Source organism: Molothrus aeneus, chromosome 5 (genome assembly GCF_037042795.1).
Source record: "Molothrus aeneus isolate 106 chromosome 5, BPBGC_Maene_1.0, whole genome shotgun sequence".
Classification (NCBI taxonomy): Eukaryota; Metazoa; Chordata; class Aves; order Passeriformes; family Icteridae; genus Molothrus; species Molothrus aeneus.
In genome coordinates, this window is record NC_089650.1 from 14,024,272 (window position 1) to 14,050,637 (window position 26,366).

The following is a 26,366-nucleotide window of genomic DNA, read 5'->3' on the forward strand; positions in this document are numbered from 1 at the left end:
GCACGTGCGCGTCCCGCCCCGCCCCGCGAGCTCCACGGGGAAAATCGCCCTTTCCCCTCCCGGGCCGCCCGCGCACGCTCAGTCCCCGCCGCTTCGGGCGGCGCGGGGCGGGGCGCGGGCCTTTCGGCGGGGCGCAGGCGCGGCGGGGACGGTCGCCGGGCGGGGCGGCCGGGGCGGTGCTTCCCCCCCACCCCCCTCCCATCGCCGTCCCCGTCCTCCTCCTCCTCCCGCCTCCACGGGGGCCGGGTGACGCACGTGCGCGCGCCCCCGCGCGCTGTTGTCCGCTCGCTCCCGTGCCGCCCGCCCCGTGCGCGTGCCAGCCGGCGGCGGGGGGCGCGCGCGGCGTGCGGGGCCGGCACGCGCGCTGTTGTTATTGGCGGCGCCGCCGCGGCCGCGGCGGAGGGAGCGGGGCGGGGGGGGAACGGGACGGGACGGGGAGGAGCGGAGCGGGGCGGGCGGCTCAGTCAGGGAGTTCTTTAAAGATGGCCGGAGCGACGGCCGCTGCCGCGACCCCCGTGTACTGCGTGTGCCGCGAACCCTACGACGTGAGCCGCTTCATGATCGAGTGCGACATCTGCAAGGACTGGTTCCACGGCAGGTAAGGCGCCCGGAGCCGCGCCGGGGCCGGGCGGCGCGGCGGGGCAGCCGCCGGGCGGCACCGGGCACAGGCGGTGGCAGTCGCCTTCCCCCCTCCCGCCGGGGGGGACAATGGCTGCGCGGCGGCAGCACGGGGGGAGCGGCGGGCGCTCACCCGGTCCGGCTCCCCCCCCCCTTCGCCGCGGGGACAGTGCCGGCGCCGGCGGCCGTCCCCGGGCACATGGGTCCGAGGCTGTGAGGGGGCGGACGGGCCGGGCCAGGCGGGGGGGGGGGGGGGGCTGGTTACGAAAGAGCAACAGATGCGGGGCTGGCGGGGCCGGGGCCACCCCGAAGTTGTGCCGACTCTGCGGAGGCGTCGCGTGTCCCCCCCGCGCCCTCGGGGGGTCTCTCCCGGGACAGGGCGGTCTCCCGGCGGAGAAGTGCGGACACCGGGGTTGTCCCCGACCGGGTGCGAGCTCCGGGCTGCCCGTGCGTTTTGTCCGGGGGGCGGCGGAGGAGGAGAAAGAGGGTCGCCCCGCGCCTCTCGCCGCTTTGACGTTTCCAGCCCGGTCCCGAGCGGCCGCCGCCGCCGCGCGTGTGTTTTGCGAGCCGAGCGTGTGAATAATAAAAGGCCCGTCGGCAGCCGCTGCGAGCGGGAGAAAGCGGCGGCGGCGGAGGGGATTCACGGGCAGTTAAACAAAGGAGCAAGTTGGGGGCCGGTGGCGGCGGTGGCTCGGCCGGGCCGGGGCTGCGGGGCCGCTCGGTGCCGCCCCCGCCGTGCGGGGAGCGCCGGGGAGCGCGCGGCGCCCGTGATTGACAGCCCGGCGTTTAAATACCCCGAGCGGCAACAACAACAGCGGCGGCTGCCCGCGCCGCGCCCCCTGCCGGCCAGGGCCCGCAGCGCCGCCCCCCGAGCCTGCCCCCGGGCCCGGCGCTCGCAGCGCCCCAGCGGGGGCCGTGCGCGGGGTTGTAGTTGTTTGGGTTTGTTTTTCCTTCATTTATTTTCCTGTTTCTGCCCCTCAGTCGGCAAAAGACAAACGCCGACCGAAAGTAGGTTGCGTATTTAGGTGTTACTTAACAGTAATTGTTACACACGGGTGTTTTGTTGCCACGTTTGAGGAGGAAAGGAAGGCTCGCAGCGTTTCAGATGTTTACTTATTTGATTTGTTCTTTGTACACGGGCTTCTCCCGGCTCGAACCGCAGTATAATAGAAAGTGTGAAAAGGGCTTTGTAAACTAGAAACTGGCAAAGCAGGATTGTTGTACCTTAAAAACAACCTCTCATTAATATTTTTAACTAGACTGCTACTACTTTTGCCAGTACTGTTGTTTAGGGAGAGACACACAGCAGCTTAATAGAAGTTTGTCAGAACTCGGTCACTGTCTGCAATGAAGGTGCAGGCATTGCCTGAAGTGCTTGTTACAGGTTCTTTCTCTTCCAAGTCTTCTGCATTTGTGTAGTTGCTCTTTCAGAATGTCCTGACAATTGCTCAGGTTCCATGCAGGCCTTAAGTGCCAGCCTTGTGCATCAGTATTGCTGGAGTATGGGTGAACTAAATTTCTGAAATCGTTATGGGGAGGAAAGCATTGCGTGATCTAAAGGTGGGACAGACCACTTGGTAGCTTTCTTGGATCTTGATGTGCAAAAAGCTCCCCACAGGCACCTGTGATGGAGCTCTGTCATGTAATGCCAGAAGAAAAAGAAGAAGCCTGTTAGCACTGAACTGCCTTGGTAGTCTGAAATCCTAAGAGTGGAAAATAAGCAAGCAGGCCAGCAAGAGCTGGCAACAGCCATGCTGCTTTGGGATTTGGTTGCATGCTCACCCAGTCTCATGACTAAGGGACAGGTTTTTGGGAGATTCCTTTCCTCCTGCCAGCTGTGCTCTGCTCTGGGAGTGTCTTTGCCCTTGCTGTAAGAGTGTATGAAGACAGTTACATAGCTTGTGTAAGAAAACACACACTCTCAGATCTTGAAGTTTTTGGTGAACTTCTTAGTTTCATGTATTCTTGATTTTATTTCTTTTTAAATTTTTTCTCCCGGCCTGTGGAATGGGACTGATGTGTGTTCTGTCTTAAGAAACATATAAACCCAGGCTGTGGTGTGCTAGCATGATGCCTAGCGCATGTTATTGGATTATGGACTCTTTGCTGCCTTCCTGTGTATAGTCAAGAGAATGCCTGAAGAGTACAGTGGAGGCTGTACAAAGTCTGTTCTGGCAGATTGTTACTTAGTCCCTTCAAATTTTTATGTGATTTTTTTTTTCCCTGTGTGTTCTTCTTGCACTCTCTGTCTTCACATGATTTGTACTTTGGTTTGCTATTATCAATATATTAGTATTGTGAAATACACGTTTTATTGCTTTTGGCAAATACATATTGGACGTGCTAAAGCAGATGTTTTGTTACGCCGGGCAAGGCTGTGAACCTGCTTTGTGGGTTTCAGTTACTCTCCGAGTGGGCCTAACATCCAGCCACAGTCTGGTGTAATTACCCCTTGTGAACAAAAGAGCGTAACACGGGTGCCTGAGCGCTGTTTGAGGCTTCGTCGCCTTCCTGAATGGCTTGTGAGAGTGCAGAGACTACAGAGCTTTAGATGTGACAAACTGTCAAAGCTTTCAGACGTGCAAATCCATTTATATTTTAGACAATCTTTGTGTTTTCCCCATCATTTTATCTGCTTTAAATGAAAATGTCACATTAAGCTGATTCCTGCTTTCTGACTTGTCTAGAATATACTGCAGCTAGAATGAAGCATAAGAAGTCCTTTTTGCTGCTCTGTGTGTTCAGCTTTTCTTGGATCTGTTCCGTATCTCTTGAAACCTCTTTAATTTCTTGGTTTCATCTTCAAATGATATGTATCATTCTGTGATACTTCTTGTGCTGTCTCTGCCTTCCTTCGTTTTTTGATGCTTTGCCTCAGTTATTAGGTTAACAACATGCTGTCATCTTGTTTGTGTTTTTTTGCTGTGATATATTCTGTGCCAAAGTTACATATCTTTTTTTAAACTGCTCTTGCAGTCAGCTCTGTTCTTGAAATATATTTGTGAAGTTTGCACAAATCCTGTTGAAATTTTTGTGCTTTTTTCTGTCCATGATACATGTACTCAACTACATTTATATGCCTTGCATAGATGTGACTTACTCCTGTAGACTAGATCTCAGGTCAGAACAAACTGCAGTTTAAACATATAATTCAGTTTTTGTCTGCACAGCGTAAGGTTGTCTGTGATATTTCAGAAGTAAAGTACTGTAGAATTGGCTTTTTGAGGAGGTTGGCTTTGTAAAGCTCTACTGGTACTGTACTAGTTGTAAAGTGTGGAGAAGTCAGTCAAGTAAACTGAGAGTTAAAAATGCAGGTGTCCTATGAAGTCTTATGTGTTTCCCTTTTCTGGGGATGTTTTGTTTCTCAATAAACATACAGTGAACTTCTAACATGGCTCAATCATGAATAGGTTAAGAAATTATCAAATGTGTACATCTCAATTACAGATCTCTGCCTTTTGAAATGCCTGCAACCTTTCTAATGGTGTTTGTTTTTTTTTTTTTTAAATTAAACAAAGGAAATGTTTTACTCTTCAAAGTTAGAGCAATGGGGTATAAGAAAGGGAAAGCATTTTTTTGTTGTTGTTCAAAATTAGCAGTTTACCTGAAAATTTCTTAGTGGTGTCAACTTTGGTGTCTTGCCCTCAAGGAGAAAATTTTTTATGTTTACAGAAATAAATATTTAATTTGAGCAGCTTAGAGGGCAGTCAGGGAAGTACAGCACTAATCTGTATGTATTGTACATAAGAACATGCTTCTGTTGCAAAGCAAAGTCAAATTGATTAAATTTATATGGAATTGTTTTTAAATTGATAGCTCTTGCTCTCAGGATTAATTTTGTGTTTTGTATAGTCTAGAAAGAATTAACTTTGCCCTTTCCTACAGCAGTTCATTGGTGGTATTTTGCCATTAGGTGTTTGATGTTTTTTACAGCTTTGTCACGATTAGAAAACATTTAACAACATAATTTGAAAAGAAAGGGGATTCGTGTAGTGTTTGAAGATTATAATTTAAACTGCAGATGCCTTGAGGCCTTTTTTCCTCACATGGAGGAAAAATTCCATGCCAAAGTCACATCTGAGTGAAGTTCACATAGAACATATTCTTTCTGATATCGTCTGGGTTTGAATGTGCCTTTGTTTAGTCTGTGAAGAAACACAAAACATCTCATCCACACCTTAATATGATCTTGATGTAAAATCCAGTTTTCCCTCTTTACAGCTGTTAGGTTCCATGGTACAGGTCTGTCCGAACGCACCGATTTGTACTCTGAAGGCAGGCTTTCTCCTTAAGAAAAGAAGGAAATGCATGTGCTATAGTGACTACTTTTCCTGAATTGGTTCTTTGTTTTGGAGCTTTATACATGAGGTTCTGCACGATGGGCTTTGCCAACTCTTTGCTGCTGAAAGAGGCTGTCCTGCTCCTGGCTGCGTGCTACTATAATTCCTCTTTGCTGGTTCAGTGCTTGCCTGATTGGTAAATCAACTCTGCTCAGAAAACTGACAGAGCCCATTCTCTTGCTGGGTTAGCTTTTTGTTGGGTTACTGAGTTGAGTGGGCTTGTCCAAGGCTAGGATGAGTCCCAGAGTGTTGCAAAACACCTGAAGGAATATATTGTTGGAGATGATACTGGTGGGAAAAGACAGAAGAGTTGGTCATTATTTTTCCTCACTGCCCACTTTGGGATTGATAGCTCACCCAGTTTTGTAGAGCCTTGTTTTTGTGTCTCAAGTCACCATGTGTGATTCTGCCTGGGCCCAGTTGCTCATCCAGTGACGTCCAAGGGTGCAGCTGCAGGAGCACAACCCCAGAACATCTTCTGTTTGCCAGGGCAGGTGAAACTCTGGTGTCTGTCGTGGAGCTGGAGGACAAGGCGTGGTGATGCTCATGTCAGAGAATGTGGAGCTTGCAAAGAGACTGCTTACAAACATTTTCTGGTGCAGACCTCTTTGCAGAAAATTAAGGCCTTGTAGTTAGAAACATTCAGGGACCTGAACTGAATCAACAAGTCCTTGTCTGGTCAACAGAGCTCTGGTCTGGCACCAGAGAACTTTCAAGCTGACTTTCTGGCTCTTGTGATGTATAAGCCTTAAATCCTTCATGTGGCAATTTGGTGGATCTTAGGGAAGTGTTTTAGACCTCAAGGGAAAGCTGATGTGTTTAATTTTACTTTTCCTTGGCATAGCCATGTTTCCTCAGAAGTAAGATGGAAGTCTCAACTTCAGTCCAATGAGCTGTGGTGCCCTCTGCCAAAGAATTAAGTAACTTGAAGTGACTTCAAGCTCTTCTAACAATACAAAAGCTGAAACAGTTTTGGTTAAACTGAAAAGAGGCTTGTTATAATGAGAATGCCAGACAAGCACTTGTGTAACTGGATGTCTGTTTCCAATCCTTTTATATTCTTCATTTGGACAAACCATTTTTTTTCTCTTGGTTCCCATCTGTGAAGTGGGAAGACTTATTAATATATATTAAAGTTAGATGTGTTCTACTGTAATAAGCACTGAAGAGTTGCAAGTATTCAAATGGCTTCAGTTTTTGAAACTGTGTAATAACATGTAGAACTGTGTGCAAGTTTTTCTCTTTATGGTTTTCTTGAAGAACTGGCTTTATTGGAAGTAGGTGTACTTTGAAAGTTAACAGTCCTTTCCTTGAGATCTGTAATTTTGTAATTTTTTTTATTTGTTCTGGAATAAAACAGTTGATGGTTTAGCTTATGCCTTCTGATAAAGTAACTAGGACAAGAAAAAAGCATTGTCCAGTAGAGATCTGTAAGAGAACTGAATGGTACACAATTCAGCTTTTTAAATTAGTCCAACAAGATTCTAGTGAGTTTCTAAACAGTTATTTAATGGTAATAGTTCTAATTTCTAAAGCACAAATTGTTACCTTTTCAGTGTTAGTTAAAAGAGAATCAGATTTAGTTATTTAAACACTACCTCTAATTTTCTGTAATATTATAGTTCACCTATATTTTTGGTGTAATTGTTTTGTTTTGGCCTTGACTGTGCAAATGAAGGCACTCTAAGTATATGTGTAATTTAACGGTGAATTTTTTATTAGCTAGTTAATTTATGAGGATTTTATATTCCGAAATGTTATTTGTTGATGCTCATGAAGCACTTCAGTATCTTCCTTTCCCTTTATGTTTAATACATAAATGATTTGAGGAATTCAGATGTTTTCAGAAGGCTCAGCTTTGTGACTTGTGTATCTAAGAACTAGAGATGTGAGAGGAGTCTGGTTGTGGACTGCTGCTTGGTGCACCTAATTTCTGTATATACCTACTAGGTGCTACAGTGCAGAATGTGAAATATATTCTTTTTATTCTAAACTTATCTTCATCTGTTGATAATGATGTGTTCTCTTAGAGCAGCACATTTGCAGTAAAATGGCTTAAGCCTTACAGTGGAGTATCACTCTGTTAACTGCCAGTGGGCAAAATCACATTAACTTTGTTTTTATTCTTCATTTGTGGTTTCTAGCTTTTTTTTTTTGAGTTTGCACAAATTGAAGATGAACTAATACTCTTCATGTAACTATTTGTACTTTCCTTACATCACATGTAAAATAGAATACCATTGTCTCAAAACAGCTCTGAGTAATCAGTGAAGATATCCATAGGTGCAATGCACATACTTAGAACCATAAACATGCTCAAATTTTACGTTTGTCTCATTGCTCAAGTATGAAAATTCAATTAATAGCATTGTTCTTGCTTTATTATCAACATATGAGAGGTATTTTAGTGAAATATATAGCTTTTAAAAAGCTAAGCTATTTTTCATTTTGTCAGTCCTTTCTAATGTTTACAACATTAGCTCATGAATACACAGAACTAACAATCTATGGAGTATGAATAGTCTTGAGATGTCTGCTGTGTGGTGGTAATATGGATTTATGTGGCTGGTAACCCTCTTCAGGTCAATTCTGCTTTTGAATGGAATTAATATTTAATACTGTTTTCTCCATTACTTCAACATTAACTAAAGTAGACTTCAAAACTGGTGTTTCTTTTTGAAAATACTGAGTTCATTGTTGCTCAGGCAGGCATAAATGCTGATGTTCGCCTCAAAAGCAAGAAAGCTTTTTTTTTTTTTAAATCCTCCCACATTATTCTGTCTTAAAAGCCAATTGGAATAAGTATGATTGTTCTAGATTTTTAATATAGTGTGGTCTGAAGTCTATTTATTTTCACCTGAAACTGTCGGCTGACATTGTAGCTAGGCTGGGAAATTAATTTCTTAAATTTAATTGTGTTTGTTCTGTTTACATGAATACTTTATTCACTTAAAGGCTCTTAAAGCTCTCTTCATGAAAATGAGTGCAAGGAAGGGTGACTCTCTGAGAAATGGAGTCTTTGCTATTGAAGGTATGTGATTTCTCTGTTCTGTCATTCTTGCCACTTATCAGGCAGTATTTTCTAAAGAGAGTGACATTTTTCTTTTGGGATAGTGATGTTTGCCAATAAATGAAGTCCAGATGAGATAAATGAAGAGCAGCCAAAGAAATTGCTGTATCTTATTACCCAGCAGTACTTGTAAGACCTCTGGTTGTCTTGCTCAACATACAGATTTTAGTTTTGTTTCAATAACGAGAATATTTGGATCTTTTCATTAAAGGATTACATCATGCTGTTGACTTGCAAAACTTGGTGTTAAGAGCAAGCAGAAGAGGAGAAATGAGGTGTTGCAAGTCAGCACAGGGCTTTCAGGGTGCTGCTGGGCACATTTCTGAGGTGTGGAGTGCTGTACAGAGCAGTGTGGTACAAAAGCAAGGTAGCTGTGCCAGCGGGGCACTGTGCTCAGGAAAATATTAACAGTCTGGCCCCTCAGCATAGTGTTATCCCTTATTCCATAGAAGTGTGCAGTGTTGACATATCACAGCCTCAAGCCCACTGTGTCCTAGGTATTTCTCTGTGCTTCTATTACTTATGTAACAGAGGACCAAAATCATGTCAAGAAAACTGGTGTGCATGTGTAGTCTCTTCTATCTCGAGCTACCTTCTAACTGCAGTATTTGTCTGCCCAGAGGACACATCAGTGTGAGGCACAGGTGAGCAGCAACTTACTGCCTCTGATGCTGTGCTCTCCTGTGTGAACAACTAGGACATCCTGGGGAATCCCTTTGCATCTCCTAACACTGCATTAAAGTGTGCTGCCCTGATGGAACGAGTATCACAGGAGTAGTTCAGGATGCTGTTCTTACTCTCACTGAGAATGGATGGAACAGCTGTAGTATCGAGTGATTGGCCTGATGTCCTTGCTGAGAAGTGCTTATTTAGCACTTTAGAACTGAGTGGAAGCAGATGCCTTGGCTGTACCTTCCACTTCAGCATGGTCAGCTAGCTTGTGCTTGAAGCATCATGAAACTGAAGGATTTAGGTATTGAACTAGGGTTAGAGCATCATTTGAGTAGATCAGAAATTGCTGAAGCAAAGGTGCACCTCTGAAGACCTCCTGCAAATGTTACCTCCTGACTTTTATATTTTACCAGTCAGAGCAGATTCTAATTTCCCTTCAGTTTTTGGAATTGATGGCTCAACTAGCATCGCCAGTGAGAATATACTGAGCATTCTATTTCCTGGTCCTTATTTGACTGTGGAAATAAAGTTATTGTCTAATGAAAAAAACACAAACTCTCACTTTAGAGAAGAATAAACCTCTTTACTCCTGATTGGTTCTGATACTGAATAGATCTATCACTGTAAGAGGGAACAAAATCTTGTATATTAGTGAAAGGAAAATATCACTGGTACCAGTGTTCAGCCTCTCAATGTCAGGTGCTGTTACTTGCTTCCCATGAAGATGCTTTGCATACAAGTGGTCTTTTCCTGCAGGTAGTTCCTTACATTAGGGAAGAGATCTGCCATTCCTCTACAACCCTGTTTGCTTATTGCATTTTAATGCTGTTGTGCCTTTTTTTGTTCCCCCAGCATATGAATGCTTGTGTCTAGTTGGCTGGATCTTTGTTTTTCATAGGATTGCACTGTGTCTAATTCTCCTTTTTTTCTTTGATGTCTGAAATAGTGATGCTATGTAGGGACTGGGACAAGGAAATGAGCCAATGTCATGAACAAGTGGTAAAACATGGGGAAAAAAAAAGCCTTTTATTATGATCAGTGAAATGATGTTGAGCAGACATCTTGTTTGTCTGGACTAAACTTACATGAAACAGGCATGGGTACATTTACACCATGTGATTAAGAGTGAGCTGCAGTGCATTCCTCACTGCTCCTGGTACACCTGTGCTGAGAAGGGAAGTGAATGCATCCTGCAGTGTGTGATGGCAGTTCTCAATGCAAGCTACATGGAAAATTCCCAGCAAGTTGCTAGTGGACCATAGAGCAGCTTGAAGCACTAAAGCCTCTATTTGCAGTTTTCCAGTCCATTCCAGGGCAACTATAGTAAACTCTGACACGATTTTCATGACACATTATTAAATTCTTTGAATAGTCTATTTTTTTGGATGGTGGCTTTTTTTTTTTTCTTTTTTTCTTGTACCTCTAATAGAGAATTTGGAGAAAGAAGTTGCAGATAAATGTTGTATATAAATGTGTTGGTTAACCTAGTAAAATAAAATTCTGTTTCTTATGCCAATCTGAGGAAGGTGGATGAGCATCTTTGTAGTGTGAGCATATGCATAGCTCTGAGCCCATGAGAAATCCATCAGCTTTCTATGAAGCTTGTGCACCACAATATTTTGGAACAAGTTTTTGTTAGGAAATGTGCTCTATCCTTTAATATGCTTGCCATGTGTTTAGAAGAAAAACTGTAAATCTCTGAATTACCATTGTTGGAAACATACTGACTATGTGCCAAGAGGATGGGAGTAAAGTAGATACTTCCTTTTCAAAACTGTACCAGACACAAAATAATTGAATGGACCTTATGGTTTTCAGGTGTCTGAAAAATTGGAACTGAGATCAGAAGATTTTTCTGTTCACATGAGGTATCTACAAAGGGGGTAAGCAGCCTTGCATACAGGAGTCTTGTAGGTGAAAAGCTGGATGGAGAGAGATCAGCACAAAGAAGGACAATGTGAAGAAAACTTATCAAAACAATATGTGGAGCTGCAGTGACCAGTCACTCTAAAGTGAAATGAGGAAGATCCAGGTTCTAAAGCAGCCAGTGGCTTTGGTGAAACTTGCTGATACAAATGTATGTTTTTTTATTGGATGGAAACTACTTTATGGTATGCAGAACATAAGGAGTGATAATCTACATAGATTCAAACTTAAAATGTAATTTTGAGTATCTTTCTCTGAATGGAATCTAACCTGAATCAGCTGCAGCTAGTCCAGTTTTAATTACTGCATTTTCTGAAGATAAATACATAGTTTGAGGTTGTCTTATGTAACTCTGTCTTGAATTGCTAAAGGAGAAAAGATGTCTTTTTAAAGACTCTGGGTGTATTTAAATTGATGTACTACAAATTACGTTGTAAGATTGGGGAATTTTATTTTATTTTATTTTTTAGTATTTTTAGTTTCAGTTAGTTTCATAGCTAGTGCTATGTAACATAAACAAACTGATAAATAAACTTTTCTTCTGTAATTGAATTGTAAGAAAATAGCTTAATAGTTCACATTCAGCAGTATGTCAAACTCATTAAAGGCTCTTTAGAGCTCATTGACCTCTAAATCTTTATCAAGGAAACACTTCTGGTAAAAGATTATTCTTCTGTAAAGTATTTACTATTTTTTGCTAATTATCGAAGAAGAACCTCTTTGGCACTTTCACATTATGTTAGTGGAGGTTGTAAAGAAAAGCAAAACATCATTATCGCTTTGAAGCCAGAGGAGCAACAACTATTAAGTGTTACTTACACTCCAAAAAGCCTGGCAGGTATGCAGCATGTCATTGGCAAATTTCAAGTCCTTGCCAGTTCCTGAAATATTTAGAGAGATGGACGGTTCTGGCTGTTTTAAAAGGAAAACAGGTGCATTTGTAGTCCAGGGGATAGACTGCTATATTTCTGTAGGCAGTGTTATTAAATCTGGAGACTAAAAAAAAGTACTAGTATGTCTTAAGACTTGGAAAAGATTGTGCTGCAATTCATGCTCACTTTATCTCTTTATTCACTGATGTCAGGAGCAGGGACCAGAACTTAAGATAATCTTGTCAGTGTCTGAGGGTTTTAACCAGACCCTTGTGCTGGGCTCAGGTTACATTCTGTTCAGGGCCCAAAATTCTTGGCAGAGTAAGAGGTCCTAAGTGGGGACATAAAGGGTGTCTTTACATAAAAAGTGAGCTGGAGGTGAGCATTCCCCTGAGATGTGTGGGTTTGAACTCTAATAACCTGAATAAGCACATCTTGGTTGGAAAAACAAAGTAACTTCTCCCTTCATAACAACATTTTAGTGCCCAGCACTTCGTCAGTTTGGCTTAGACCCCAGGGAGCATGGCACAGGCTGGGTGGGAGCACAGGGTGAGCACAATAGGGAGTGCTTCTGGAATTTTTGGGTGAGTGTTGAGATGCTAGCTGAGTGTAGGTACTTCTGAGGTTAGCTTTCTTCTGATTTTAAGTAGGCTTTAGGGACCAGCATCTTTAACTGGATATTGCCTTAATAGCTATATATAGATGAATGATTTCTTCTGTGTTCTTGCAATTTTTTTTTTTTTTTCCTGTTGTTTAGATGGATTTCATGTGCTTTCATCTGTGGCCATTGGCATTTGTCCTGTCTGTTACCTTTCCCCTTCTATCAGGGCAATTTTCACACATTGATATTTACACATACTGGTAAGGTCAGAAATTTTCATTCAAATAATTAATTTTGTGTTTTCTACAGTCAATGAACCATAAAGTCTCCTGTAATTTTTACTGGAATGGTAAATCAGTATTTGTCTCCAGAGGACCTTTTGCAATAGGCCCTCTGCTTCATATTTCATATTTTTCTTGTGCTTTTCTTGGAACATTCCTGTTGGAGTCATGGGAATTTTGCCGACTAGGAAGAAAAGGTATTTTAAGAGATACATATATGCACACTACACATACACTGATATATGGATAAAATCATCTTTTTCCCCATGTAAAAGCACTGGAGCTGAGTAGCACAGACTGTGAAGTCAAGGTTACCTCTAAATGTGTGTGTGTCAAATTTAGATTAAAACATGTGGATTTGTGCTTTTGCAAATACTTCAGATTACTCTAAATAGCATATGATAGAGCAAAAATGGTTTTGGTAACCTGGATCTGAACTCATAAGAATTTTAGATTAAAATCAGGATGTCCAATTATATCCAGAATAAAAATAATGGATGCAGATAGAATTCAGTGCTGATGTAACTCAACCCTGAAACTCTTTTTAGCTTTGTTCTTCACTATTTGAAGTTTCCACATGGTCTGGAAATTACTGTGCTTCATTAATTCCATCTGAAGAGGATTGAACAGTTAGATTTCTGTAGCTAGAATAATGTGTAAAAGTAACTTCTTGATGTGTTATGGACTGCATGGGTGCAGTTTTGACCAGCATGCCCCTCTGGACCTCTATAAGCAGCTGAGAATCCAATAAAGATCTCTAAATTACAGGCATTATCTAGTTGATTGAAGGAGCTTTTTCTACTTACTGCTCTGCTAGCCAGCCAGTGTAACATCTGATATTTAGACTCATTATCTGTGTATCTGAAACAGTTTGCTTGTATCATAGCTTAAATAGAAGTTGATGTAATCAGATTCTCCATCTGCTTTTGAAACGAGCATGGTGAGCTAGAGATGAGCCAGTTTGCTCTCAGATTTCCTCAGAAGTGAAGCATCTGTCTCTATTTGCCATTAACTGCAAATCTATTCGCCTTATACAAGTAAGGTATTTCAAAGCTATAGGAGCCATCGTGTAAATTTTTGTGTTGTGATTAGAAGATGCAGAAATTATTCAGCTTAATAAAAAGCTTGCTAGAAAGTTCCTGGCAATGTCTGAAAAATATTGCAGGCTGGAGGAAGAATTACTCAGTTGAGAAGAAGATGAGTTGAAAAATGTCCTTGATTTTTATTTTTCATTTTTTATTTTTCTTAAAGGAGGACTATTTAATGAGTTGAATTTTGAAGGCACAGGAAGCTTTATTTCAGGTACAGCTGTAGAGGCTCTGAATGCTACTGTGAGTGTTAAGTTACTTAGTAGAGGGCTCCAGGAGGTCTTTAAAAACAATCTGGCTAAGAAATTTTTTTAACCCAGTTAGGTGGTAAAGTGTTTTTGGTGTAAGGAGCCAATTTAAAGGTGTGTAAAGCAGGCTGAAGCCAAGTCTCCTGTAGCTGCAGTCTGCAAAGGAAGCAAACAGACACACAGTAACTCAGGAGTAAGGGGTTTGCAGCAATGGAGTTTTAAGGTTGTGATAATGCTGTTTGCTGGTGCTAGAATGTGGGAGACAGAAGAATGTACCTCCTATGTTGTTAGCAAAAAGTCCTATTTTCAAATCATTCCTGACATAGTTTTTCAATTGAAGTGGCACAGTGTAAAAACAATCATAAGTGTCCTAATCAATCCCCTCAGGCCAGGAAGTCATTGTGGGTTTGTTTTTGTTCACCTCCAAATCTTTTTTTATCACTTGAGATACTTGAGAACAGGACAGATCTGATGGCGTCTACTGACAGTGTTACTCAGGATGTCATAAGCTTTGCAGACTGTGTGTTGCATAAAATAACAGTGCTGATAGTACTTGTCAGGCTTCACAATCTTTCTAAACAACTCATCTTTATTATACAACTGGAATAACCAGCTTGTACTCTCTCTGTGGGAGTCTGCAGTCCGTGCTCTTTGTAGATGAGGAACATACAACACTTCTAGCAGTTGAGAAGGAGATGGAGCTGCTGAAGACATGGCAAAAAATTCCCGAATGGATTAAAAATGCTTAGAGTGCAGATTGCTTAAAAGAGGTGGCTGAACTAATATTAGAGAGACTTGTTACATAAAAATGATATAATAAATGGGTTTTTTGTGAGACTTTGATGTAGGTAATTATGGAATTTAGAAACTGCTGAGGGTATGCAAGAACCATTAGTGAGATTTTGGTTTGATCAGTCTCTAAAAAACACAGGTATCTTCCCACTTCATAGTGGTGGTCCTTATGTGTCTCTCAAACTAGAAGGTGGGAATTTAGCTGAAGGTTTGTCCTTTTGATCCTCTCCTGCTTTACAGAAAACAGTGTTTGATGTGGTTTAGAAATGTAGCTTCCAAACTGTTTGGATTACTTGTTTTATAGTTCCTGTTGTACTGCAGTGCATTACTGGAAAGAGTGTTTGTAGGCAATAATATATTGGTGGTGGCATAATGTTGTATTCCTGCTGGGTACTTGCCTTAGCTACTGCTGGAGCTACAGATACCTGGTCTGAAGGAACTGATTAGACACTTCATCAGAGAAGGATGGCTAAAAGAAGCCAGACTAAGGCCATCATAATGCTGTGCTAAAAAAACCTCGGTTACATATGACATCTAGTGCCAGTGTATGTGTCTCTTGGACTCAGTAATGCCTCTCTTGGTGTTGTGCAGGTGTATGGTTAAAGTTGAGGAGGCTTTTCAGGTGTAGGCAGGGATGTTCTCTGCAATCTTATTGGCAGTGTATCTGTCAGGCCACAGTAGTTCTGAGTCTTAGTGAATAATGAAGTCCCAATAGTAGGCTTGGCCAGGTCTAGTGACTTCCACTGCTGGGAGGAGCAGTCCTACTTCCCATACCCTTCTCTCCAGGTTACAGTCCTCTTCCCTCTCTCATGGATTGCCTCTCACAGTTGCCCAACTGTGACTTGATAAACAGGCAAAAGACTGGCTAGGTTAGTTTCTGTGAGATGAGTGAATAAAACGAGGTTGCCTTGTAACCAGGCAAGTGTCAGGGCCATTGCAGGGAAGGGGAGTGGGAGTGCTTGCTTGGAAGGGAGTGGGTAACCTGCCCTGTTCAGCAGCTGCAAGCCATAGAGTCATGCAAGCTATGTCATGTAATTTGTCATTTGGGATTGAACCTTGGTTTCTCTTCATAGGGTGTGTTTTTATAATTCTGTTAATTTCGGTCTTTTTTTTCTTTCCCTTCCAATGCCCTCTCTCTTTGAGACAAGTAACTGATAGGTCTCTTCTGTGTATAGAAGGCCCTTGCTCTACCTGACAGGAAACTCCACTGGAAATGGAAATGGAATTCCTGTTTATTAAGTCATAAGACTTGGTTGGGGTGCAAATAGATCTTAAAACTGTATAATATACAGTATTTCTTTGAGATGGCTAGTGAGAATTGACAGGAGTCTGTGCATAAGTTGGAACTGAGAAAGATTAGGACAAAAACCTAAGAATCTAAAAGCTGAGGCAGGCAAATGAGTGTAGACTGTATATCATTGAATTGGTAAGGTCAGAAAAGACCTCGTAAGATCATTTTGAGTCTAACCATTAAACTACCACTGTCATGTTCCCCACTAATCCATGTCCCCAGGCACCACATCCACATGTTTTTTGGACATTAAGAGATGGTGATTCCATTTTATATATATATATATATATATATATTTACGCATGTAATTAAGAATCAGGGACATGTAATAAGCATCTTTAATTTGCTGTGTTAAAGTTGCCATAGTTGCTTTGTTCCTGAGTGAGTCAACATTTAATTAACTTGTATACCAATTTCTCTTTTCCACCCTTTTGTTATCTCTGTAGAGCTTAGGATATTTCTTCCTTGCTTCTACTGGGGAAATAATGGTAGCAGTTTTGGGTAGTAGTTTGTTCCTTGGTAATGCAGCCACACAGAAGTTAAGATGTCTGTTTCAAGATGGATATGGAGGCTGCTTTAAATGGTTGAAGATTTTGTAGTGTGGTTGGTTTTTTGTTTTATGGAATTCAGACAAGAGTGTTTGATTTGAAAGTATTATTTTAAAGTACCTAATTTTTGCTTATTGTAAGTTCAGGATTTTTTTTTTTATTAAGCACAGCTAGAATAACCCTGTCTGGGAATTGAAAAAAGGCAAATTACCTAAATATAAGATGTAGTTATGTGTCAGGGCAGTTTACTAGGTTCTGTTTTATCTTAGGGGGGAAGAGGTGAACTGTTGACTTGGAGTCTTGAGGAGGAGATAAAAATATATCATTGAAGAACATCTTTAATGGTCTAGAAAACCTTTGTCATTAGTGTATACAGAAGCAGTTATTTTCTCTTTTTGTTTCTCCCTTTCAAAGCCCTCTCTCTCTAAACCTAATAACTAATATGTGTTTTCTTCTGTGTGTTTAGGGCCCATAGTACCTAATACTGCTTTTACACGCTGTGCATTATAACCAGAACTGAAATTCATACTGGCTGTGGTCAGATAAATTTGGACTCCAGTGTTCCTAGAATTAATTGAAATCCAATGTTAATCCTTTTTCCTGCATCAGTTGTGGGAAGGACAGGATAGTTCTCATTTATTTCAACAGGCTTCATGCAGTTGCAACTTCACTAAGACACAGTGCCTGAAGTCAGATTGGACTATTGTTCCTTCTTCTGTTTGGTGTGTCAGTCTGGCCATGCTGGGAAAATGAATGGAGAAAGAGGAGTGTGAACTGCTGTAGAGAATCTTGCTGAGTTCCTGAGCAGTGTGCTTTGCTTCATATGTGTAGGGTTACACAGATTACTGCTTTTAAAGTGCTGAAAAGAATTTCTTCATGTCAGATCAATGTATATTTTTTCTTACTTTCAGATGAATTTTGTGTCATGATTCACTTGCTGGTATCATCTTTCTTTCTCTCAATAGTTTCACACTGAAATAAGGCCTTCAGCTATCACAGCTGCTTTTAAAATGTCTCTTTTTTTTCTCTGCTCTCTGACAAGTTGTTTAGTTTTGAGGTCTGCTGTAGTTTTCTTAAATGTTATTTTTTGATTGTCTTGAGGCAGCTTATTTTGCCAAAATCTACAGTAGAAGATTCAGGTTCCTTCAGACCTTCATTTCTGTAAAGCAGTGTTTTTAAAAGAATCTGAACAGAATTAATTGTAAATACTGTTTTAAAGCAGCTTGATGCAATCAGTCTGGTTGGGAAGAGTAAGTAGAAATCTCATTTGGCATAGGAAGGATGAAGATTTGCTGTATGCTTAGACAATACTAAACAGAAGGAGTACATCAAAAGTATTTCAGTAATGTTAACTTGGCTCTATCAGGAAAAGTAACTTCTCATAAAGCTGCTACACAAAATACATGATGGTGGCTGCCATTATGGATTAACCTGGAACGTGTGTCTCTTCCAGGAAGTCATACATTGTAGTGAAAAGGTTGTTTGACTTCAGTGTATATTTTTGCACAAAAAACTGTTTGGATTTTCTGAGCATGTAATTATTTGACTTCAGTTTGAACAGTCATTTGACTTCATTTTGCTTAAATTCCTAATTGTTACATGAAATGCTTGTCTGGAAAATCAGCTTTCCACGCAATCTTTTCACCAATGATTAGAAATAAGAACATGTTGATTATGCCAAATATTCTGTTGTCAAAGTATTTTCTAAAAGTAATAACTCTCTCTTACCTTCATTGTAGCAATTTCAATAAATTGAACTTTACTTAAAAAACAGATCTTGGAAGAAATTGTGTTGAGTTTCAAAACCATACTAGTTTGTTTTCAGACTGGACTGGAATTGTGGAATGGAGGAGTCAGTTTACAAATAATGTACATTTATTACCTTACATAAGGTAACATGGTGATGATGTAGATTATGTGGCTACTTTCTCAATGCAGGTAGAAGGTGTTTGTTGTATTTGTAACTGAATCTGTTTCATTATGTAACTCAATAGCTTTCTTCCATTGACCATAATTTTCCTATTAGGTTTCTACATTTCAGAATCTATTCTTTAGAATTAAGCTTTCGTTGACAAGGTATCACATACTGATTTTATTTATTTTAACCTCTGGGCTTTGAGGGAGTGAAAAGCACTGTTGCTTGAGAAAGAATTATACTGATTTTCTTTCTCAGTAGAAAAATGTGCAAGAGTATTGCCATTAAAAGTGTTTTCTGAAAGGACAACACTAGCATCACTATCAAACTTGGCGTTTTATTTCAGAAGGTGCAGGAAGTCTGAACCTTTGGAAGGTCCTTTAGAATTCGAAATAGAGCATATACCTGTCTGCATGTTTGTGTGACTGCAATACCTCATTTCAGAGAAATATTACATAATTTAAAAGCAGTAGGGTTGAATTACATTAGGGAAGTCTAAACCTACGTAATGAACATTAACATTTTTAATGTGCAATTTGATGGTTAATCATAAGTAGACCAAGGCCTCTTAGGACTTTGGAAGTATCAGAACAGATATGTCTGAGCAGTCAAAGGTCAGAGGTTTTTGAATATTATGGCATGCAGCATTATTTTTCTTGGGATTCTTACCTGTGTTGAAGGATGATGCAATATTTAATAAGTTAGTATATTTTTAGGTATTTTAAGAGTTGGCCTTACATGTCATTTTTCTTTAGTTAAGAACTTGGTGGAATGTGTGTGAGTGAATGTGTACAAAAACTAGGTAAGCTGTTGGGCCAACATCCACATATCCTGTACATATCTTAAAACATTGTGGGTTGGTTGTTTGGTGGTTTTGGTTTGTTTTTGTTCTGTTTTTGTTTGATTTTTTTTTCCCTTGGAGAAAATGGCTAACTTAGGGGAAGTTTTCTACAGAAAGAAAAACAGAATAACTGCTATTTTATAAACAATTTTAAAGTACAGTTTTGCATGTTTTTTGTATTGTGTCTGATATCAGTTGCTCCCTTTTAAAAGGAATTTTGTTTTGCAAAGCAAATATGGAAAAAGCAAAACCTCAAATATTTTTATGTGGGGTTTTTTTTTGTAATTTAAAGCAGTAATTCAGTATCTAGTGTATAGAAGTTTGTCACTTTCAAAAATTATTTCATTCCTGAAATAAATCCTTGTAAGTTTATTGTGATTCTAAAACTATTACCATGCTTATCATGGTAAGATAAAGAGATAATGGAAAGAAACACCAGCTTTCTCGTGTTGCTTTGTGGCTTCTTTTGGTCTGTTTTGTTTTCTTTGGTGTAACTGTATGCATTTTGAAGAGTGGAGCTGGAGGGGAAATCTATCTAGCCTAAGGTCCAGGTTTTAAAAACTCGCAACATTTATATTAAGTTTTAAACTCTTCTTCAAATAAACTTCATTTTTTCATCTGTTCTTGTGCTATGGGATGGTATGGAGTCTGTCCATAGTATTGTGACACTGACTTTGTCTTTCTCTTCCTAATTAAGCATTTTAATATTGTCCCATAACAAGTGGCAGATGTGGCTGGTTGTGCCAGTGATATCTTCAGTACTTCCATTGTTTTAACCTGTAAATACTGCCTTGGCATCCTTTTCCTACTTGGAAAGCATAGGCTTAAGGAATTCTGGTTAGTCATTTAACTTAAAATCTGCCAGACAGACTTCCTACCCTATATTTTTATTTGCATTCTTGGAATGGAGTAGGAGAAGCTAATGTTTGCATAACTTGCAAGCTCACTAACTAATTTTGGCAATAATTACAATAGGTTTTTTTGGTTTGTTATGCTCAAACAGATTAGGACTGAAAGTAGCAAGTGCAGACCTTGTTACAGGTAAAATGAAAAGTTTGCTATAATGCTTGCTCAGTATATTAATAGAAATAGCTCTCATCTTTGGGGTTTTTTTTGATTTGAAATTCAATATTCAATATTAAGGCTTGATAGTAAAAGGTGTATTAACAGCATAAGATTGCTAAACAGTCATCTCCTTGTTTAGCAATCATTTTTAGAAAGACAAAGTAGAGAGGAAGTAACAGAATATTTTCTTTCATGTGTCTTCTTGAAAATAACATTGTTATAGGTTTGTTAAGTAACTGCATATAAGTGAAACGTGTATAATTTTATTTTTTATTTATGGAATCTTACTGTCAAGCTTTCTAAAACCTATCTGAAAAAGTGAGTTGAGTGGCAGTTTTTTTCTTTTTGGATCAGCTTATTGAACTGACTTGTCATGTGGCTGCCTGATGGTTTAGATCTGGTGAGAGAAACAATGGAAGCCCATGGTCAGGCACTTTGGAGGAAGGAGGGTGGGACCTTTTTGCAGCAGCAGCAGCAATGTTCAGTTAAATGCAGTGAGAAACTGTACCCTGCAGTAGTGGCTTCGGTTTTGGGACAATTAAGGCTGTCCTGTTAGTAATGACTCTTTGCTACCTCCGGCATTGCCTTGTTCCTGTCCTCATCAGTGTTACGACCCGGCAGAGACTCTGTATCTCTGTATCTTGGCTGCTCTGTGGATGACTGGAAATTGAAAAAGGATTTTGGCCATCTGCTCTGGCAGATAATAGGAAACATGCCTATACCCCTAGTAATTGTCTATAGCCCTGTGTTCTTGGTGACAGGAACATGCTTTAATACCCCTAGTATTTTTCCACTCTTTTTTGTTCTTTTCCTATTTTTTTCCTACTGGATGTCAAGACCTGTGCTTTTTCCCTCCTTTTATAGATAAAGCCTGGAGTGCTCACTGAGGCACATCAGGGAAAGGTTGTGGGTGCTGATGCAAGGGTGGACAAGGACGTGCTGAGTTCTTGCTCAGAATGAGAAAGGATGGTACAGAAAGGAGAAGGTTGTCCACAGTGTTTATTCATGGAGGATATAAGGGGATTTTGCAAAATGTAATTTTTAGTAATTTTTTAGCTTGGAAAAGATGCAAGGGTTTGTGCTTAACTAAACATACTGGCAAGAGCCCCTAACCTGCATTTTTGCTGCACAGTGACCACAAAAAAGTCAGATTGTTCAGGTTAGACACTGGAAAACCAAGAGATCTTGGGGCCTGAACTTCATGTGTCCCAATAAATAAGAAACTTTAAAAAAATGGCTTAGTTTTGAGCTGTAAATCAACATCTAATTGTAAAATAATATCTATCCAACAATATCCATTGAAGTAATATTAGACATGCCTGTGATGGCCTGCCCTGTTTCCTCATCTGCTAGGTGAAGCTTAGTAGGTGCAAAGTATGGTGCTGGTGTGGAGAGGGGTGGAAGCTGTTGTGGGAGACTTCCTAAAAAGTCCAAGTGCATCTAGAAAGATGAGCCTGTTCAATTGTTTTGCACATGCTGCTGAAAGGTGGAAAAGGACCTTATAGAATTGAAGCAGTAGGGGGAGGGAACAGAAGGGGGTATCCAAGAGGATGATAGCCCATGTACAACCCAGCTTCTTAACAAATTAGCTCTTCTTCTGTTGATGGTGATCCCTCTGTTTTCTGTCCTTTTATTAGATCATTGAGAATTGCTTGCATCTCTCAATTTTCAAGATTTTATTCTCAGTATGCCTCATATACAGAAGTCTTGGAATATTCCTAGTAGGACTATCTTCCTGGCTTAATCTAGGAATCAAACTAGGAAAATGGGCGTCCACACTGTGCTCATTTCTTGACTTTAGTCAAGTCAAGAAATTACTTGAGTCATTGAGTGCTTTTTTATGTAAGCATTCCCTTTTACACTGGGCATTTTGTATAATGATAGGGTACATGTACTACTTGTTTTAATAAATTAGTTTTTTAAATAGTCATATACCCTTAAGAACACTGAAAATAAGGCTTTTGATCAAGAGTGCTTTGGATTTTTTTTTTTAAAGGATTCTTTCAGTCATGCTTGCAAAGGCAGTTAAGCAATCTCTAAAAATGATTGATAATATCAGAAGCAGGGAAGAGAAAAGCCCGGCTGTGTTGAGAGCAAGCAGGTATTGGATGCAGAAGGTGCAGCAGCCTGTGTGGTGACTGACACGGATCCAATATTTATTCACACTGTGCTGCTGTAGGGGAGATGTGCCAGGTGCCTTGGGTGGCTCACAATGTACAGCCATGCAGTCTCCAGGGATAAAACTTCCTGTAACCATCCTGGACTTCTGCAAACTCCTTGTACAAGACATTCCAGCATAATTGTGAAATGGTTGTTTAATTTGTCATTCTGAATTATCAGTACCCATCTCTTAAAGTCTAAATTAATAACAATACTGAAGAAGAGAATAGCCTGTGCTGGACTTCCCCCTGCACTGTGAAAGAATCCTTATTTGCCCTTTATTGAAAAGAAGGGGTCTACTGGTACTTGCCAGATGTTGGAGTCCTCTTCTGATTGTTTTTGATTTACACTTGCTGCATTTACATAGCTACAAATGTAATGATCAAATGGAAAGCTGAGGCTAAATCAAAAGCATGCACATGCACCTTCTAGAGAGACTTAAGTTGGGAGAATGCGTTCCTCAGAATTTTAGTAGCAGGGGATTTCTTCAGATGCCAGGGATGAGCATGTTCTTGTGTGTGAAAAAACTTTCCACTTCCCAAATCTTCTGCTACCTCTTACTGACCTTCCCTTGATGCTAGATACCATGGGAAGTTTGGAGTGTCTGACCACTCTGAGACTGATGTAATGGAATGTACTTTTAACTAACTTTTTTCTACCTTGCTATTCCTTCTAGAGCATTGCAAGTGAAATTGGGCCTGGTTAACCTTTTCACCTTCATGAACAGAATAAAAGGTGTATTTTTGAATAGTCTTGTATGGCTGTTTTTGGTTTTTTTAATTAGTATTATTGTATTTTATTGTTTGATACTGTAAGCTTTCCACTGTTCCTGAGGATTAGTCTGTGACCTCCCTGTAGGAGATGAGCAATTCAGAAGCTAGGTAATATATACTCAAGACATTCCAACCCAAATGGATTGGGTTGATTGCAAGGTGAAGGGTAATAATATTTCATACAGGAAAACATCAGTAGATTGGGAGTTGCAGTGTTTGAGTATGTTAATGTTTTCCAGGCTCTCTGCTACCTCTTGGTGACCTTGTTTTGATGCGTGAGGTCTGAAGTTACATTTGCCACAGTAATTGATTGCTTGCTAGTAGCCAGAGTGATTAATGTCAGATTCATCTGTGTATGTTGGAGAAAGGGACACGGGGAAGTGACTTGTAATGGTGCTGTGTGTGATTGATGTGCTCTGTGGCATCCTTGGCAGTGCTTGTTCCTGCAGGTGCTGGCACCTCGCTTGCCCTTTGCTTCAGTCAGGCATCTGCTGCTGGATTCGCTTCCATGATCTCACTTAGTGTTTTGTGTTTCCAGTGCTGAGTTTATGGGATAAATAGTAGACTGAAAATGTTTGCTTCCCCTATTGAATGGCTGTTCCAGACATTATAATACCATTCCATTCTCTGTACACAAAATCCCATGTGCCTTCATGAAAGGTTATGGAGTTAATCATTAGTACTAAGCCTGAAAATAAAGCAGAAATTCTGTTATCTGTAACATTTGATAAGAGACAATAGAATTAAGATTCTTAAACAGAATAGGACAAATAGTTGTCAAAGCTATTTTTATGATATTTTTATGCAAATTTCTTATGTTGGCAAGATAATCTGATTGGAATGATGATGAATGTATCAGATAAACACCAAGAAAAAGGGAAGGGAATAAATGAAGTGCAAATTTGATCGAGATACAATTCAACATAAATATCTTTAGCTGTTCAAAAATTAGAAATTTAGCTAAAATAATGAGATTCCTAAAGATGTATAAAACCAGCCTTCTGATTTGGGGCTTTTAGAATGTACATTTTAAAACAATTTTCTTACAATGCATAGGATTATGAGTCATTCATATATTCTATAAAAAGACAGAGAACACAAGCAGAAGGAAATGGGACATGCATTTTTAAAGACTGATTCTGCCTTCCTTTTTGTTTATATGTCAGCTGAATTTTCATGTAACAATGATTCTTGTAGCTGTGGTCTTAAAGCAGATGCTAAATATTGCAAGGATTGCGATGAACTATGGCAGCTGAGTTTTGTATTTAGATTTTAAAATAGTATGCATATAAAAAGAGCAAAATAATTTCTGGATTTCATGTGGTATGTAGGGAATGGGGAAGTAGAAGTAGCTGAATATTTAGGGGGATCTCAGAATGCACTTTCCATTGATGGTTACATGGGAGATGCTCTTCAGTTTCAGATTGGATTTGCTCATTGTGCTTTCAGTGCTAGACTGTTTCTTGTATTGTTTTGGCAGCATGTACTGACACTTGCTGGAGCGTGTCAGCATTTTGGCACAAGGCTGCTGAGGAAAAGGCTTTGTGTAGCTGGATCATTTCAAAGCTTCAGTGTATAAGCACTCATTACAGTTGATACGGAATGGGTTACGTGACTGGGGCACTGTTCCAGTTCTTGTGTTACTAGAGTGCATTGAGTGTACGTACCTCATTTTGGTGTAAATGTTCAGGGTTGTACTCTGTTTTTCTGTATTAACTGTAAAGTCAGCAGTTTTGTAAGCGTCAGTGAACTTTTCACAGAATGAAGAACTCTGCCAGGATTCAGACCAGCAAGCAGGGATTACTTGTTTTTTTTCCTTAAGAACTTTGTGCAACAGCACATGTTCTCCAATTAACCTCTAGTGTTTCAGCTTCTAACAAAATGTATTTAATTGACTTTAACATTTTCTTGTTTAGGTATCAGCAGAGTAGATGCTTTGTCATGACTGTTGTAAAAATTTTGCTTTTCATCACATTTTGACTGTTTTATCTAGAAAAAAATATGCACTGAGAAAACATTACATCTCTCAAGCACTCTTTAAAATACTTGCTGCTATTTTAAACCAAAACCAGTTCCTTTAAGTTATTTATGTGGTCACTTCTGTAGTTTATGAATCCAGTTCTATTGTAAAGATTTCAAGAATAACATGAAAGTATTCTTCATTAATTTGTCTTAGGAGGTAGGAGTCAGTTACATGATTTTTGCAGAAAGAAAAAGAAAGATAAGGAAAATATCCATTATATCTTCTATAATTTAACAGCACATAAACCTCAGTTGTTTTTGTTTTTGGTTTTTTTTTTAACTCGTAGCTTCTGTGAGGAAAATTGCTTGAATGATTTTATAAAAACTGCTTCCTGTAATTAGGATCAAGGTTTTGGGGGGGTAATGGTGTATATATTGTGGAATTGCTCCTTTCTAAAGGAATTTGATTCTTGTTTCCTGTTTATGATTTTTTAAAATGGCATTCTCTGTTCAGTGATAAATTATAACTCAAAATTTATGTGGCAGCCCAGTAGTGGAGATAATCTGGTATCTCATTATAATTTTGTAGAGTAAGCACATTTTAATAAAAACCTAAGATTAAATTATTTTTTAGCTTGAAAAGTAAACCCTGTGTGCATTCTCATTAACATGTAAAAAATATTATTCCAGCTGCGTTGGGGTAGAGGAGCACCATGCTGTTGACATTGATCTATACCATTGTCCCAACTGTGCAATTCTCCATGGACCTTCTCTAAGTAAGTATGGGTTATTCAAATTTCATCTTACACCTCAGATTGTTTTCTTCCCATATACAACTGCAAAGGAGTGTTCAGAAGAATATTCAAGATGAGTTTGATTATTTAGAAGGCACTGGTTCTGCATGACTAACTCTGAGCTGATTAAAACCCTGCAAAACAAACAAACCATCTTGAAATGTTCCCTGGTGTGGAGATGCAGATAGAATATAATATAAGGCCCAGCTATAGATTGGAGAAATCAAAGTGCACAGGGTAAGTAGAAAACAATCTGGACTTGGCAGAAAGTGAGAAAATGAAAATTAGGGAATCATAATTTAAAAAAAAAAAGGAAAATACAAAAAGATGGTTTCAAAGGTCCTATATTTTAATTATCCAAATTCTGATAAATACCTAGGAAGGCAACTTGGAAAAAACGTACAAGTTAGGTGTCTTTCCTTTCTTGATGGTTGTAGGCTATATGCTACAACAGTCAAACACAACTTTTCAACAGTGACAGCAGAATATGAACATCCTGTGAATGGTGT

General features: G+C 39.9%; 1 protein-coding gene across 1 annotated transcript in view; it reads left to right on the forward strand.

The window, feature by feature from the left end:
* Positions 1-482: 482 nt before the first annotated feature.
* KDM7A (lysine demethylase 7A) overlaps positions 483-26,366 on the forward strand; it is a 61,442-nt gene continuing 35,558 nt past the window's right edge. Inside the window, exons 1-2 of the mRNA XM_066549588.1 lie at positions 483-598; positions 25,754-25,839. Of these exons, the coding sequence (XP_066405685.1) occupies positions 483-598; positions 25,754-25,839 (202 nt within the window). The remainder of the gene's footprint in view (positions 599-25,753; positions 25,840-26,366) is intronic.